The sequence below is a fragment of the Otolemur garnettii genome, unplaced genomic scaffold, assembly GCF_000181295.1.
Source record: "Otolemur garnettii isolate 467f Iridium unplaced genomic scaffold, OtoGar3 scaffold00217, whole genome shotgun sequence".
Taxonomy (NCBI): domain Eukaryota; kingdom Metazoa; phylum Chordata; class Mammalia; order Primates; family Galagidae; genus Otolemur; species Otolemur garnettii.
The window spans coordinates 1,323,065-1,341,442 of record NW_003852612.1 but is presented as its reverse complement, the minus strand read 5'-3'; the positions used below and the strand labels follow the sequence as shown (position 1 = coordinate 1,341,442).

The 18,378-nt window shown below is 44.1% G+C and overlaps 1 protein-coding gene across 1 annotated transcript in view; it reads right to left on the bottom strand.

Moving 5' to 3' along the window:
* Positions 1-18,378, bottom strand: part of WDFY4 (WDFY family member 4) — a 279,600-nt gene that overhangs the window by 38,540 nt on the left and 222,682 nt on the right. The window contains exon 49 of the mRNA XM_003801656.3: positions 882-924. Coding sequence (XP_003801704.1) covers positions 882-924 — 43 coding nt within the window. The remainder of the gene's footprint in view (positions 1-881; positions 925-18,378) is intronic.

Below are 18,378 nucleotides of genomic sequence, written 5' to 3'. Positions count from 1 at the left end.
TGAGCTGAAGCAAGTGCATTCAGGAAGCAAAGTCAGCCAGACAATAAAACACAGTGCAGCAATCCAAAGCCAAGGATAAAGCAATCTTTTGCATTAACTGTTGAATGCATACTCAAATGTTGATAAAAAAAAATAGCACAAGTTCTGTGTGTGAACTTAGTGCTGACCCTTTGCTGGTTAGAAAAATAAGCTGAGGGGACATACTAGTCACAGAGAAAGAGGCCTGTGCTCAGGGGTGACTGCTGTGTCTTCCTCTGGGATTCAGGGAGCTGCCTTTTCCTTGTGCCTGTCTGTTGGGATAACTCTTGCTCTTCCCATACCTCTGCCCTAACATAAATCAACACAAACGGACGAAGGGACTGTGGGAATGATTCACCAAGGCCGCCGGGGGAATGAGCAGTCCAATACAGCTGTCATCTCTGATATGTGACCTGCATGGGGTCTTGGTCTGCTCCCCAGGAGAGGATTCTGGATATGTGTGACCAATAGCACAATTGGTCCTATGAGAGTCCCTTCTTTTCACTGAGATGCCTGGGCGGGATGCCAACTTGTCCCGGCTGGGAACCAATGTACCTTCCCAGGAGTGAAAAGCGACACATATACATACATCTTGATGGATGAGGCATGTGTGTGCCTGCAGTATACACGTGTGTGTGCGCACACGTGTACACACACACTCGCTCCCTAGTTCTGACTAGTGCTCAAGATTTGCCTTCGTCCACTGGACTTTTCTCAGAGAAATGTCGGCACACTTTGGTAAACTAAAAATAAAAATCCTGCCCCCTTCTTGGTTAATCTGCGCACTTCTTTCTATCCCTGGGGCCTGAGCTACGTTCTGCTTTGCGTTCCCAGGGGGTTTCCCTCTGGAGAAGCCACTGTACCTGCCACTTCTGCAGCATGGTCCTTTCAGAGCTGGGGTATCTCCTGTGGGACAGAAAACCATGGTGGTGACCAAATATCCCAAGACATGAACACGAACAGGGGCCTCATGGGGCCGGGGCATTCAGGAAAGCCACAGACTTCCCAAAGCACGCCGCGGCTCTCGGCTGTCAGGGGCCAGGGCAGGGAGACGACCCCACCCTGCCCTATGGCAGGTTTTTGCAGCCACCATCCCTCCTGTGTGACTACAGAACAAGAAGTCCCAGGGACACGCAGCCACAGGCTCAGGGCATCCCACACAACCCATGCTGGATTCTCAGGGCCACGCTGGCCTTCTTTACCCTGTTGCCCCGACCTTTTGGCATGAGGACGTCTGTATGCACATGGTAAAAACATGCCCTCAACCTGGAAGGCCATACGATGTGTCTCCACTCCACTGCTTACCATCAATAGCTTCTAGCATATCATTCCAGAACACTCTTACCCATATGCCTGTCTACGTAGTTTTGGTTGTTATTGTTAAGAATAAACCACTGATACTCATGGGATCATATCAAACACTTGGTTCCCCACCCAGCCCCATGTGCTTCTTGGCACTCCTGGGGGACCTGTGCACGGTGCTCTGTCACATCCCATTTCTGGAGTTGAGGATGCCACTGCATGGGCGGGCGGGCCATGACAGACTGTCCTGGCCTGTGGGGCTTTGTCTTCACAGCCCACGCTTCCATGACCACCTGTGGGTACATCTGTAAGTGCATCCATGAGAGAGGGTTCTAGCCATGGTGCTACTGGGTTAAAAGTATGAGCATCTCCAATTTGGCTACCTTAGGTTGAATTGTTCTCTTAAAAGGCCGTGCCAATTTACACTTTGACAACTGAGACACACACGGAGCCAATGATGTACCATCGCTGACCATTCAGAAGAAAGGAATTTAAAAGTATAGCAAAATGCAATGTTGGGGAGAGCGCAGGGAGGGCCTCCCTCTCCACCTGAAACGTCCCTTGTGTTCAGCAGCAGGATTTATGTGTAGAGTCACTTCCTCAGCCTTCACACTGCCCCTCGGTTCTTTTTCCAGCTGTTTTCTTCCTAACAAGACCAGGTTCCTGTGAAGGTGTTCCAACACACCAAGCCAGATCACCTTCCCTCACTCCATCCTAACCCTTTGCCCAGGGGCTCACAGACCCTGTTCCCCACGTTCACATACACTCTGCCCCATCCCTGTGGACTGCACCAGGATTCCTCAGACCCACGTCTGGGCAAGGCCTGGCTGCCTGGGTGCCCCCATGGGGACAGTGCCTCTCCATCTTCCCAGCACAGACCCCCTATCACATCACCCACCCCACCCCCATCCCTCTGCACTCAATTCTTTACTTGGCAGATTTTCTGCAAGCAGAAAGCAACTCCCAGGCTGGGATTCACCTCTTCCACTCTACACTCTAACAGAGAAGTCATCAAATTGGGCCATTGTATCCAGGCAAACAAAAACAACGAACAGAGGCAAAACATGGACAGATTTATTACTTTAGCTTGCAAATGGCTCAAGTCAAGTTCTGATTCTCAGGCTCTGTCTGTGACCCGACATCCACCCCTGTCCTGGAGGGCAGGTTGCTTTTAAGGTTGTAAATGAGGGCAGAGCCCAGGCTAGAGACAGCAAAGGTTGTCACCTCGAAAAGAGACCTGTGCTGAGCCTTCTGGAACCATGAGCATGTGGAGATAGTCTGCCGAAGCCTGCTGATCTTGCTCCTCTGGTTTAGAAGTTGATAGGGCAGCGAAAAGAGCTAACTGCCTGTCAGGGTCCTGGAAGTGAGAAGCAGCTACTGCTAGCCTCCCTTTCAGAAAAGGTTCTAGAATTTTGCCTGTGGTCATTTGTGATGTTGCCATCAGGTGGAATGGTACGCAGAAGAAAGACTCATTTCATCAACACCTGCTCATTTCATCAGCTATGACCTCCAAGGAAGATCTATCATCTCTGGTACCATCAAAGAACACCGTTACCTGTGAAACACCTAACCAAAGGTGAGTTCTACTTTTTAAAATCGTGTTTTAAAATCATATTAATCTGAAGGCAAGCGCAGAAGTCTAGAAATGGTCTACGTGAATACTGCACATATCCAGTGATTAGGTAAAAGTGTTTCCTCAAGAGCTGGTAAACTGCAGGGTCCATCATCTCCCATTACCATGTAAGCTGATATTAAATAAGATGCCAGAATGGCTCTTGGCTTTCTGAAGCCCTCCTGAGGACTGGGGGAGGCAGAGTGGAAAAGAACTCCGTTTTGAAGTCAGGGACACCTTGATCCAAAGTCTACCCTCACCACTGGACTGGGGGCCCTTCAGTGAGACCCCAAGCAACTTTGAACAATTATCTTCTATTTCCAACACCCTGATCACACCTGTCACCCAGGAGTGTGGGGGGAGCTAGTGCGGCCATGGGTCTGGAAAAGGCTGGTGCAAGTGTGGGCATGGAGCTCCCTCAGTGGACATGGTTCTGGTGGATGTTGGTGCTAGTCAAGAGCAGGGGTGATTCCCTTCCACTGTGGGAAGAAGAGCGTGGGGGCGGGGAGGTGGGGAGAGCCAAGACCTGCTTGTTCCCACCAGGACCCTTCTGGGTCATCTCAGAATATTTGTGCAACCTGTGAATTGGATTGCCTGTTGGTCAGCCCAGCAGTGACAGCTGTGAAGAGCTCCTCAGGGCTTACTGGACTCTATACTGAGCTGGGCAGCAGGAGTTTGGGCCTTTGGGAAATTAGGGGTGGAATGGAGCAGAACAGAATTCAGATGAAGCCAGTGAGGACATGGTGGTTACTAGGCCCACCCAGCCAGGACTAGTGTGGGTGAGGGCACAGAGGACATCACGTCAGTGCACCCATCCCCTCACCACTCAGAGTGGTTACCTAGCCTCTGTTAGATTACTTTCAAAGTCAGAAGATTATCTCCAAATCTGAGCTTTGTGTGTGGTCAACAGCTACACTTGGTTCAAATTCTGCCTTATTTGAAGGAATGAGTTTTATCCATGCTGTTTCGTTTTTAATCGAACCTCTTCTTTCACTCTCTAGATGTGCTTTATAAGGTTAGGTGCTATTTATTTGTGGTCCTGGGGCCTTCTCTACCCTGAGCTCCACAGTGTCATTGTCCCTCCACCTAACCAGCTCCACTACTCCCTGAAGCCAGGCCCCCAGAGTGGGCCCCGAGGAGGCAGCCAAAGGCACATCCTAGAAGCTTTCCACCTTCTCTGGAGGGGCTGGGAGGGAGGCCTGCAGGTGGCCCTTCAGAGGGAGGATTAGCCCCCAGAACAAAGGGTCTCTGCTGAAGGACCCATCTAGATAGAATCTGCTAACTCTGAGCCAGGAAGGAGTCTGGAGTCAAAAGCCACCTGCATCCTCGCTTCTAGGGCTGGGGGGCTAGGTCTAGCTCTAACATGGCAGGTTAGAAGGGCCCAGGCGTTAACTTGGGTCCCTGCGCTAAAACAGACACATCTCAATATCCCACTGCCTCTCCAAATTCTCCCACAAATCATGCTGCTGATTTGCAGAACAGTTATGAGGGCAGAGTAAAATGGGCTGGGAACTGAGGAGTTTCCTTCTTGAGCTAAGAGGCCTCAGGAGAACACAAACCACACTAAGAGGAAAATTCACCTACCCTGCCCAACTGGAAACACGTGTCTGCTAATGGGTTTGGGCTACTTCCCAAGGCAGGGCAGGTGGCCGTGCACGGCTTTGCCTGGGGGGGGGGCTTCCTGGGTAGGGAACACGTGAGCTGGAGGAAGCTGGGGGAGAGAGTGTGGTGTGTCAAGACTACCAGTGAGAAGCCAAACACATTTCATTTTTTTCTTCTCAAAAGCAAATTTGGCTTAGCTTAGACTCAGGTTTCTAGATCTAGGTAATAGGTCCATCGAAATCCAAAGGAGACAGACATTCCTTCAAAGCAGAGACTTCTCCTTGGGTAATAGGGTATTGATCCTTTCTGTAACTTCCTATTTTTCTTCATTTCCCTAACGTGGAAATCTTGCACACAGTTCTAGACCTAATAACAACACTTAATAATTATCCTTCCCTTTACAGATAATTATTTTTCCATTACCTCCATTTGCAGATGAGGAAACAGAGGCAGGGGATAAGGGAGTGAGAAGTTCACTGTTGGTGTCCACCCCAAGGCCTGGCCCAGAGCTGGTGTCTATAGGAACTCACAGGCTGAGCTATTCAGGACCTGCTGGACCAGCCCCTGACCAAGGGCCCTGACTGACAACCAGGCTTTTTCTTCTGTAGGAGAAAATAAAATGAATGCAAACAAACCAAAAAATCCTGATCTTGATTACACTAAAGGCCAGCTACCTGACACACTAGTCATTGATATATATTTCGAGGCATTTAGTTAAAAAAAAATGAACATTAATAAATATATCACACTGTTATTGCATAACCATGCTATAACCTGATGCTGTATAAGTATTAAAAGTCTGGATGTTTCTACAAATACAAAGTTACATCTAGATGCCAAGATCACAAGTGGTTTTAATTTTTATAAGGTTTTGCATATCTACGCTTTAGAATATATTTATCTTCTTGGATTTTTTCTTGTTTAAAATATTTATCTTATTTTTCCATAGGTGTTTTATCATTTTTACATTATTTTCTCATTTATGTATTTTCTAATTTATGTATTTTCATATATATATTGTAATTAGAAATATACTGGGTAGTAAAGTTATGGGGAATTTAAAATTTTCTAGTTATCTTCATTCACTAATTCATTTAAGTCCATTTACTATTTCAATTAAATGATTTATTTTATTTTTGGACTAAAACTATAAAATAGCAGTGCTGTTTATGTATTCGGAAAGTTATAGTTAATTCTCTCTTATTTGCCGATTTATCTTATTTTTATTTCTACATGGAAGTTATCTCATTTTGCTTTTTGGTACTTTCCAAACTTTTTATTGCTTAGAATTATTTTCTATTGAAAATTACTTCTTTCATTTGACAGCTGTTGTGTTCATTTTTTAACTCATGGCTGAGTGGAGAAATTTAAAGCGTTTTTATTTCTACATACATATTTTCCAGTTTTTCTTTTCTTTCTTTTTTTTTTTTTTGAGACAGAGCCTTAAGCTGTCCCCCTGGGTAGAGTGCCGTGGCATAGCTCACAGCAACCTCCAACTCCTGGGCTCAAGCGAGTCTCCTGCCTCCGCCTTCCAAGTTGCTGGGACCACAGGCGCCCGCCACAATGCCTGGCTATTTTTTTTTGGTTGCAGCCATCATTGTTGTTTGGCAGGCCCAGGGCTGGATTCGAACCCACCACCTTAGGTGTTTGTGGCTGGCGCCTTACCTACTTGAGCCACAGGCGCCGAGCCTCCGGTTTTTTTTTTTTTAACCATGTTTTATCCTTTGCATAATAACTTTAATCCTTAACTTCTTTTAGTCATTTTATCAATTTCTGGAAACTTAATGTAAGGGAAAAAACAGGGAGAAAAAGACGATAAATGCACAACTATCTTCGTGGCCGTCTTATTCACAATAGTGTCACATTGGAGGCCACAGGAAATGAGAAGCACATCAGACTCAGGATTGTGCATCCTTTCGAGATGTAGATTTTAGAAACCACGTGCCAGATTTAATGATATACTACCAACTGAGGGAAAAGAATGATTACAGAATTGTATGATTTTACGAGTATTAAAATTACCCTGATTTCATAGGTTACAAAGAGAAACGAAACAGCTAGAAATAATTAAATTCAAAACATACAAACAACACTGCTCTCAAACACCAAAGAGCAGAAAAATAACATTCGGGCAAATTAGAAGGAAATGGAGTGGTATTTCATGGGACTGGATGCGACGGAAAGGAAATACACATCCTTTCAAAGGGAAATGCCTGGTTTCTTTCCAACTGCTTCAAGCAATTGCTCTGAAAAGCCAGCTTCCTTCTGATCCTCTAAGCCTCAGGATGAACTGGGAGAAAAACCCCAGTTCAATTTAACTACAGGAATCACAGGATCTGAGCCCCCCGGTTCCCTCTGCTTGGGGGGCAAGCAAGGCTTGACCGGAAGTCTGTGTGTCCTGGAGACCTTTCCAGCCTGTGTCCTTTCACTTTGCAGACTGGCGTCAAGATTATGCTAATTAATTCCTGGTCTCAGACTCCCTTGTTGCCTGGAGACAAAGCTTCACAGTGGAGCAGGAACAACTAACAGGGTAAGTTTTCTCTCTGGTGGTGGCCCTGCATGTATCAAACTGTGCCAAACAACCAACTCTTCTGAACTTTCATTTTTTCCTTCCCCTCCTTTGAGTGAGTAGCTTTGGAAATGTGTGTTCTCCTAGTGTGCTTTACTTACAACCCCCAGACAGGAGCTAATGCATTATTTAGAGAAGGAGGAAGCTGCCCTGAGTCCCAGCCAGGAAGGGCAGCAGCTGGGGGCATGGCCTGGTGTCCTCCCTGCTGGGGACCTGGGCAAGCTTGGGGAAGGAGGTGTGAGCAAGCAGCAGAGCTGGGATCATGCTGGATCCTCCAAAGCCTGGATCTCCTTCTGCTGCTCTACAAGCAGGTGAAGACCAATTTTGAACTGTTCGTCTTCACCCTACGGAAACTGAAATGTGAGTGCTTGTTCATTCAGGAGGGCTGAGCCTACGAACGTGACTTCAGCAGACCAAACCTGATTATTGCTAACTGTGGTGGGATTTGGATAACAACCCGCCTTTGAGAAGTCTGGGGGTAAACTCCTTCTACAAGTTATATTGAATACCGAGGCACACTCACAAGGGGTTAAGTCCTAGGCTGAGCTGGGCCTTGCAGAGAGGAGCACACTGGAACATACTCTGGAAGTCTCTATTTCCCTAACAGGTATTGCAGGAAAATGTAGGCCCTCCACTTAGCCTCTGGGACTTTGCACAAGTCCCTTGGCCTCTCTGAGCCTCAGTTGTTGTATCTGTCTAGTGGAGATGAAATCAACACATGATTGTAAGCGTCATTTATAATGTCTGTAAAATGCCTGGGCTGTAGGGGGGGTATACACGTGTAATCTGTATATACAATCTGAAGGCAGGAAGCTAATTTCAATGTACTTATCACAATGTAGCGTCACTGCTTTGTAAAGGGCCTGGCACGCAGGAGGTGCTCAACACACTTATGAACGAATGCTATGGAACTGCACAGATGTTACGTGAACCGTGAATTAACACTCCCAGGCAATAAAACAGGGACTTAGAAAGCCACACAGCTACTGTGACTGGCACCAAAGCTGCACGTGCCTTCTGGGTTTGAGCCTCAGTCTCTAGGAAAGAAGGAAGGTGCAGAGACAGCCACTGTCCACCCTGTCCGCCAGCTTTCCTCTAGCAGGTGGGTTCCACGCAGGACTCTGTGCTGTGTCTACTGTGAGCCATTCTCCCCAGAAGGTGTCATGGTGCAGGAAAATGCACACACCACAGGCCATGTGCGGAGGAGAACCCCTCCCCCCAACCAATACCATGAGAAGGGGCCCTTGCAACTCCAAGGAGCTACATGTCCCTTCGCCCTCCAGGATAAGTTAACCCAAAGCTTGTGCCCATGGAGGCAAAACATGCTCTGTAAATACCCTGGGCCATGGATACAGAGCAGGTTTCTACCCAGTTGGAACCCCTCAACAAAGTCACCACAAAGGCTGCCTCAGCCCACATATTGCCTTGCCAGACCCCCAGGAAGCAGCCTCTTTGATCACCCTCTATACAGAGGTGGAGCTGGAGCTCAGTGAGGCTCAGAGATTGTCCAGGGAAGGCAAAGTGGGAGCTGGGTGACCAGCTGGGGCAAAGCCCATGCTCCCACCCCACCAAGCCACCTCTCAGTGCCCTGGTTTCCTTATCTGCATGGAGAAAATAAAGTAACATCTGTCTGGTCGTAGTTGTACTTAACATATATCATCTGAAACATAATCAACGTTCATCCCACGGGGTTTGAAGGTGCCGGGTCCACCTTTGGTTCTTTGGTTCTTTGGCTTTTGCTTGTGTGGAGCTTGGCTTGTGTGTTTCAACCATATGAACAAGGCAATTTCTAGTCTGTTAAACTAATAATCTTAATATTTTATTTTAATTGTAAGGCACCTATTCCCTTTTGTTCCTTTAACAAATCCAATTAAAACAGAGTACATTCAGAATTACAAAATAGATGCTATTAAACCAATAAGAAATCATAATCTTTTGTTATTGGGTCATGTGACCCCCCTGGGAACTTTTGCTCCAAATAAAAGTTGAATTCTTATTATCCTCAGGGGGACAGGGTGCAGTTTGACAGCTAACGGCTTCCCAGGCAGCACATGTGCAGAGCCGTCCTGGAGCTAAGGATAGAGAAGTAAATAATATCAGGGGCAGACACAGCTATAAATGTATAATATCCCAGTAAGGTACTTAGAGCTGTGTTGATCAGATTAACCAGATAATTGCCAAATGAAGTGAAGCTGATAATTTTTATGTAGATGCTCTAGTTGTTGCTTTACAGGCATGGGGATGGGAGTTCTGATGTAATGGGAAGAATAGTCACTCCCCAGAAGTTCTGGAATAAGGAGCTTGGGCAAACTACTAGTACCTCCCACCACCGCTCGCATCCATGGAATGGGAAGAACACTCCACCTCAGAAGAGAGTTGTGAGGATGGAAAGACACAGCAGAGGAAAGGTCCTTCTATGAAGCAAGGGCCTGACACACCTGTGAAGGGTGATTTAAGGATGTGTGGGTGAGTGTGAGGCTGGGGAGATGGCACGTGGGAACAGCCTTATCCTGGAGATCCAGGGGACAGGTAGCTCCTGTGAGATGCCCAGGCCACCTCACATCATGTTGGGGAGTTCTCTGTGCATTTTTCTTCACTGCCACACCCTCTTGGGAGAATGGTTGATAGCGGACCCAGTGCAGAGTCCTGTGTGGGGCCCACCTGTTGGAGTACAGCTCCTAGCTACCTACCCTTGGGGAAGAGTGGAGGTGCATCTTACACAGGGTTAGATTTCCAAGTGAGCACCCATGGTGGAAAACTTCTAGCGGTCAGATCTAGCCTCCCAGGGCCACCACAGCAGTCCTCCAGGGCAGGAGAGCTCACTGCTTCTTTGCAGAGGACCAGGGAACAAAGTCAGCTAACATTCCTAGGTGATGCTGGAGGAAAAAACCTTTCCTTGTACTCTTGACTTAACACTCAATGTGGCAAGATGTTCGCAGTACATGTGGCCTAAAGGAGCAAAGGAACAACAAATTCCTGTCCCTGTCACCATCTGCTCAGGGTCACCCAGATCTAGTGAACTGGCTTGTGGCATCGTGTGTGCCCTGTGAACTTTCTTTTGGTCTCTCTCTCATTGTCAACTGCCGAGTTGTTACAGTTAAAAAGTCCTAATAATACAATTTAAACATCATTAAAATTCATGCTATTTACACCTAACTGGATACATACATACATGTAAACAGTGCATCCATGAAATGAGCGTCCTACACGTTGGCCCCCGGGCAGTGGAGTGAACCACCAATGGGCCAAGCTGCAATGTTTTCTTCAGGGACCTCTGTTTGTACGTGGTCCCTCCCACTAACAGGTCAGTGGGCTATCTGCATTACCGACCCCTCTGGGGACTTTGGCTAAAGGTTTCATCTCTTCCCCCTCTCTGCTGTGTTTGCTGCTTCAGCGGGAGTGTACGCCTCTCATTGCCCTCAGGTGGCCTGCCTGGGAGTACCCATGCAATTCCCAGGCCAACTCATGCCAGATCAGAAGGGCTCTGAGTGAGTGTCTGGTCACCCACAGTCTGGAGACTCTGTGGCACTCCTTGGAAATGGGAATACCCCTTCTTCTGGAAGTGGGGAGCCAGTAGCTTTAACTTTCTGTTGCAGAAGTGGATTTGTCTTTCAGCCTGGGGCTGGTAGGATTCCAGAATGGTTTCCTCTCCACGCCAATGGAGTCGAGGGGCAGCAATATGGTCCAGGGAGGAGGTGACTGCCACTACTAGAGCCCAGGCCACATGGGAGGAGAGACTGTAGCAGTTCAGTACAGTCAAAAGACCCTGGGCCAGCTTCTATATTGGACTCATCCAGGTTTGACTTTGGCTGTGCTCTTTGTTACCTGTATGACCTTGGGGAAGTGATTTGACTCCTCTGAGTCTCAATTTTCTCATTTTAAAAATAGGGCTGACACTTTGCATAGTTGCTCTATTAGAGATTAGAGATTCATGAAAGCCCAGTTGCATGCTTGAGGTGATTACTTTGGAGCATATCACCTGAGCGAATGATGCTGAGGGGCTCTGGGCATTTGGTAGCAATTCCAAAATTGATGTCAGAAAGCCCCCCACACTGTGGAATCCCTGTAAGCCTCCAGCCCCAGCTGTCTGCTTCACTCTCCTGCCCACCAGCTCTCTATGCACACTGCCACAACTTTGGTGGAACTATTGCTGTGAATGACAGTCAACATTGCACTGCCAGCCTGTCCCCTTCCTAGCAATCTGTCCCACCACAGGAAAAGAGCAGCCAACACAACACAGCTGGGGTTAGTTAGTGGGAAACTAAAAGCCCTTAAACTTTGTACCCCAGTGAGTCAATATTCCTAGATCCAGATGATCCCCCAAAATGAGTAGCATAGAACCCAGTTCCTGGTTCAGTGATCACAGACCAATGGCCATTCTTTCCCCCAGCACAGACTATGAATGAATCAAAAGTTAGCACTAATTTTCAGAGGCCCAGCCAGAAGTTCCCAATACACTCACTCCATAGAGGAGACCCATGGTGATGGCCTATGTCTCCCCCCAACTCTGGGAAAGGGGTAGAGGACATAAGGAATGGTTTAAAGCCATGTGGAAAGTCACAGCCAGGTGTGCTGGTACATGCCTTATAAACATGAGGGTCAGAAGAGAGAAAAAATGCAATTGCTTTGGAATAAATTGTTGAGGGGAGTTTGCATTATTTCCTCTTCAGAGATGGCCCACAAGCAAAAGATATTCCTCATGCACTTGGCATAAAGCTTCCTATAAAGTTAGTCCCAAATACTGGCTATGAAACAGCAGTGACTTTTGAGATTATAGCTCTACTGTGTGCACTTTCTGTGGCACAATGTTAAACGAGTGAAATAATTATTGTGAGATCATGATAAGCAAGCTATTCAGTTATCAGGTATGAGAAATGAAGTCAGTCTTACTCAAAAACATATTCAAAGACACATGAGTGGAAAGCACCAGATAAATTCTAGCATCACAGTGATGATGAGGATCTTGCAACTGAAAATGCTTGCAAGTATTTTGATGGCATTAAAAGATAGGTTGCCATTGCTTTTTTAATTTAGATATCCATGGGGTGTCTCATCATGTAGCTTGATACACAACGACTAGATAGAAACATTAATTAGAAATTAAAGTCAAACCAACTGGTCCACTTTTTCCAAAGTATAAAAACTAATTGTTGAAGACAAAAAGGCACAACAACGTGTTTAGGAAGGTCTCATATTTGGGCTTTCAAGGGAGACATCTATCACCCATCTATCTATCCATCCATTTGCCCATCCGCCAGACTACCCATTCATGTATCTATTTATGTCTCTTCCTCACTGTAATTGTCAGTTTCCCTTGTGTGGGTTAGTCCCACTCTGACATTTGAGGAATTCTATACATTGATAATAACAAACCATCTAACCAGTTTTAGTTGTATCTAAAGATCATTGGGTTAGTTCACACTTCTTTTGCCACCACTTAACTCTCTCACTTAAGGATCCTGGCCATCCAGAGGTGGAGGACGAAATGGAAGCCTCCAGGCTTGGGGGGCTCTGAGAAGGGGAAGGATCCTGACACTGGTCTGCTTCTAGTGGTGCTTGGAGGGTCAGGATGAACCCTGAGCACCACAACGCACCCTGCCTTCCATGACTGAGAACAAGGGTGCTGGCCAGCACTCCCAAGGAGAAGCACAAAGTGAGGGATGGGGGTGATACATGTTCCATGTGGCCTGGAGCTGTCTGGGGACCCAGACTCACTGGGGAGGATGGAAGTGCATTATCCCAGTCATCCCAGACTTTACCTTGAGGTGATTAATGGGCAGGCTCAGAGCCAAACGGCCAGTTGGAGGGAGGCTTCTTAATGGGAAAGTACTCTGCAGCCAGCTCCAGGCCTCTCCCTCACCATTAATCAGAGTTTCAAGGGCCCCTTCTCAACAGTGTCACTGGGCTATGTGGAGCGGGCTCAACTGGGCCCACTGGCTGCATCTCCAGCCAACTGGGAGCAGCCCTTTCCTACCCAGGACCCTCTGACTCATGCTGGGTGTGTTCAGCTTCTCTGGGCTGAATTTTATCTTACATAGTGGAAAAATCCAAAGGCAGCCCAGGTTTTGGGTGCTCAGGGGAATCTGGAGGCCAGAATCAGTGACAATCTAGATTTCAGCTTTTCGATCTTGAAGACTGAGGCTGTTCACTATGTGTCTGTATTGCTCAGAGGCTCGATGGACAGCAGGTGCTCAATACACCCACACTGTGAGGGAACAAAGGCATGAACATGAGTGAGCACATGAACTTGGCCTAAATCAGTCCCAAAGAACTAATAAGGACCACGAACAAAGGAAACTTTATTTACTATTTGTTCAGTCTCATGAGATAGGGTTACCACTTAAAATACAGGACCACACAGTATTTGGGATATATATACATATATGCTATTTTAAATGGCACAAGAACTTTATGGCCACCGTATAAATATATATACATACACATATATGTATATATACATACTAAAAACTGCCTATTACTTATCCGAAGCTCAAATTTAACAGGAGAGCCTGTAATTTTGTTTGCTAAATTTGGCAACCATAACATGGGTAGAAGTCATTGCTAAGTGCAAGATCGGAGCATACGCTTCCCTGATCTCAATTCATCTTTTTATAGTGAAGATTCGCACTCAAGTGCAGCAGTCGGGCTTTCTGACGCGCCAGCTTGCTGGTAACTGTTCTCCCAAGGTAGGCACACATGCCCCAGGGCTCTCACGTGCTGGCCATACATACTAGATCACAGCATTTGGATTCCTGCTAAGGGGCAGAACTGGGTTGTGTGGGGCTTAGCAAAGTCCCAGCCTTCCAACTGAGCAAGCAGTCACAGTGACAGCAACAGGAACAGAATATGGAGTCCTACCTTTTTAAGAAAAGTTTAAAAAAAATTTTTTAAATTTTTCTACAGTAAAATTGCTCCACTTTGGTATAGTTTTTTGAGCCTTAAAAGATGCACAGACTCATGTAACCAACAGCACAGTCAGGGTATAACAGTGCTATCACCCAGAACACTCTCTTGGTCCACTTGCCCATAGTCAAACATTTCTCGACCCCAAATCGCTGCTGCCACAGATCTGTTTTCTGTACCTGTAGTCAAGGCTTTTCCAGAATGTTATATAAATGGAATTATTCATTATGTGGACTTAAAGATCAGCTTCTTTTATTCAGCAAAGTGCTTTTATGGTTCATGCAAGATGTTGCATGTATGAATAGATTCATCCCCTTTACACTTGGCAGGAGTCCTCCTTATCCACAGGAGATGTGTTCTAAGACCTCCCAGTGGATGCCTGAAACCTCGGATAGGGCACACTGGTTTTTTTTTGCTATACATATGTATCTATGATAATGTTTAATTTATAAATGAGGCACAGTAAGATTAATAATAATAAAATAAAACAATTACAAGAATATACTTTTCACAGTCTCGCAAATAGAAGATTCATTCTTACTTTAAATCTTAGCCATATCAGTATACAATAGGCATCTGCTCACTGAAGGACCTTTGTCCTGTTTTTGGCAGTATAGAACAGCTATAAACACATGTGAACAGGTTTTTGTGTGAACCTAAGATTGTATTTTTCTAGGCTAAATACCTAGTTGGGGAAATGCTGAATCACGATAAGTACATGGTTAATTTTATAAGAAATGGCTAAACTGTTTTCTAAGGGACTGCGCCCTTGTGCACCCCCTTTAGCAATGCATGAGACCTCTAGTTGAATGAAGCACATCCTTGCCAAATCTTTGTACTATCAGTTTTGTGATTGTACATTTCCACGGTGAAATGTATCCTTAAATCTTTTGGGCCTTTAAACAATTGTATTATTTCCTTTCTTAATCTTGAGACTAAGAGCTCTTTATATTGGATTCTGGATACAAGTCCTTCAGTGGAGATGTGATTTGCAATATCAGTGTCCCAGTTTGTAGGTTGCCTTTTCCTTTGCAACATCTTTTTTTTTATCTTTTTTTTTTTTTTTTTTTTTTTTGCAGTTTTTGACCAGGGCCGGGTTTGAACCCGCCACCTCCAGCATATGGAGCCGGCACCCTACTCTTTGAGCCACAGGTGCCGCCCTGAAACATCTTTTTTTTTTTCCTAAAAAAGTTTTTAATTTTGCTTAAGTCCAGTTGATTACCATCTTTTGTGAATTGTGCTTTTGCCTAATTCAAAGTCACAAACACTTTCTCCTTCATTTTTCTTTAACTCCTGAAATTCATAATTTGTGGCCTCTCTTTTTTCATTGTTAATCTAGCTATTACTTTCATTAATATTTTCAAAGAACCAGCTTTTGCTTTCATTTATTTTCTATATTATCTCTCTCCTTTTAATTTTATTGTTTTCTGCTCTTTATTATTTCCTCCTTTTCTTTTTCTTTACTTTTTATTTGCTTTGCTAATTTCTTAAGGTGGAAGTTTAAATTATTGAGTGAAATCATTTTTGAATATGAGCCGCAAAAACTATGAATTTCCCTCTAATCACTGCTTTGGTTGCATAGCACATGTTTTAATATGTTGTGTTTTCATATGTGTTTAGTTCAAAATATTTTCTAATTTCCCTTGAGACTACTTGGAGTAATGGTTTATAAGTATGTTATTTAATTATCAACTGTTTGGAAATTTTCTGTTAACTGTCTATTATTGATTTCTAATTTAATTCCACTGTGTTCAGAGAACATTCTTTCTGTGCCTTTAACTCATTTAAATTTGTTAAGGCTTGTTTTATGACCCACCTACTTCATATGCACTTGAAAAGAATGTGTATTCTGATACTGCTGGATAGAATGTTTCTTAAATGTGTGTTAGATGCAGTTGGTTGATAGTAATAGTTGGTTCTCTTATAATAGTTGTTCTCATCTGGGGACAGTTTTTCTCACCAGTGTATATTTTGCAATGTCTAGAGACATTATTATTCCAACTGATGGGTAGCTACTGGCATCCAATGGGTAGAATCTTCTGGCCTTACGCTGCTAAATATCCTATAACGTACAGGGCAGGCTTCCCTCTCCTCCCCATCCCACCCCTGCCAACAGCAAACAATTATCAGGCCCAAAATGTAGAGCCAAGATTGAGAAATCCTGCTCCTTGCTGATTTTCTCTGCATGTGTTCTATTGATTATTGAGAGACAAGTATTGGTGTCTATAACTCTAATTGTGAATTTAGCCATTTCTCCATTCAATTTTATTAGGTTTTCCTTCATTTATATCGATGCTTTGCTGTTAGGTATATTCACATTTAGATTTGTTTTTTTCTTCCTGGCAATGTGTTCATTTTATTAGTAAGTAATAGCCTTCTTATTCTTAAGTAAATTTTCTCATTGAAATATGCTTTGTCTAATATTAATAATGTCACTCCAGATGTCTTGTAGTAATTTTTTGGTATATCTTTTTCCATTCTTTTAATTTAACTTGCCTTTGTTTATTTAAAGTGCATTCTTATCGATAATATGTAACTGGTTCTTTTTCTTTTGCATTTCATGCTGATAATTAGGATGGTATGTTTAGGTCACTTTTATTTAACATAAGTATTGCTATCAATTTAGGTCTACCATTTTAATGGTTATTTTTGGTTTGCTCCCTGTTTCCCCTTTCCTGCCTTCTTTTGTATTATTTGAATTTTTAAACTGTTTCATTTTCACATATGTGTGTGTATACATATATACACACACAGTTTTTTCACTATTTATTATATCATTTTGCATATGTCTTAGTGATTGCTCTGAGGATTAAAATACACATTCTTACCTTTTCACAGTCTACTTAGAATTAATATTTCACTACTTCAAAAGCAATGGAAAAAGCTAACCACCAAACCCGTCTCATTAACTTCCCCCATTATGTGTATTTGTCATATGTATTATATCTACATACTTTGACAACCCCATCAGGCAGTGTTTTAATTTTTGCTTTCAACCACATACATATTTTAAAAGTCTTAAGAGGAGAGAAATAGTCTATTATATTTATCCACATGTTTACCATTTCCACAGCTCTTGCTGGATCCCCAGAGTTCCAGGTTTCTCTTTTAGCCTGGCTCAACTTTCATCTAAAGAACTGCCCCTAGCCTTGCTTTTATAGCAGCTTAGCTAGTGATGAACCTTTTATTTTTTCATACACTGGAGAAGGCTTTTTTTGTTGTTGTTTTCATTCCTAAGGTCCTAAGGGACATGGGCACTGTCTGGGCTGATAGTTCTTTTTTTTCAGCAGTTTAAAAACTATTTTCCCAGCCCCTCTGGCCTGCATGGTTTCTGTTAAGAAACCTGTATCCATTGGTTTGCTGCCTCCCTGCAGGTAATGCATTATTACTTTCTGGTAGTTTTCAAGTGTGTTTGTTATTTTTGAGCAGTTTGATTATGTGACTGAGCATCAATGTCTATGAGTTCATTTATCCTGTTTGGAATTTGTTGAGCTTCTTGCAATTGTATTCGTAATTTTCACGTTTTTCACCAACAGTTGAATGTTTTCAACCACTTTTCCTTCAAATATTTTTCTGCACCACAGCATTTTCTACTCCTGAGATATAAATATAGGCATAGACGTGGGTACACACACATATGCATGCACAGGTATGCTTCACTTAATGACAGGCATACAATCTGAGAAATGCATTGCTGGGCAATTTTGTCATTATGCAACCATCCTAGAGTGCTCTTACATGACTGTGGTGTAGCCCACCACATACCTAGGTCACAGCATGCAGCTTACTGATCCTAAGCTACAAGCCTGTACAGCACGGTACTGTGCTAAGTACTTCAGGCAACTGGAACATACTGGTTAGTATTTGAGTATCTGGACATAAAAAAGGTATAGTAAAAATATAGTACTATAATTTTATGGGACCACCATCATATATGGGGTTCATTATTAATCACAACGTCATTATACAGTGCACGATTCTCTCTCTCTGTGTATAATATATATATAATGTATTATATATTATCTATATGCATGTGTGTGTATATATACATATATAATTTTTTTTACTAAAGTAGGCCTTTTTAAAAAGCCATTGAAGTAGAAGTAGCTCAGGGCAAGTCCACAGTCCACAAGCAATTGTAGGAATCACATTTCTTGAACTCCCTCCTCTTTGCAATCTCCCCAGCATTTTGGCTCCCAGGAGCACCTCCACTCTCCCCCTTTGCTTGATCTCTTGGCTAGAAGTACAGGCATTTTTTTTGTTTAATAAATCTGTGGTTCACTTCTTGCCAGTATTTCTGCCTCTAGGGCCAAGTGGCAGTAAGGCAGAGAAAGCAAAGCAAACCCCTGGCTTTGGGGACCACAGTTTGGTT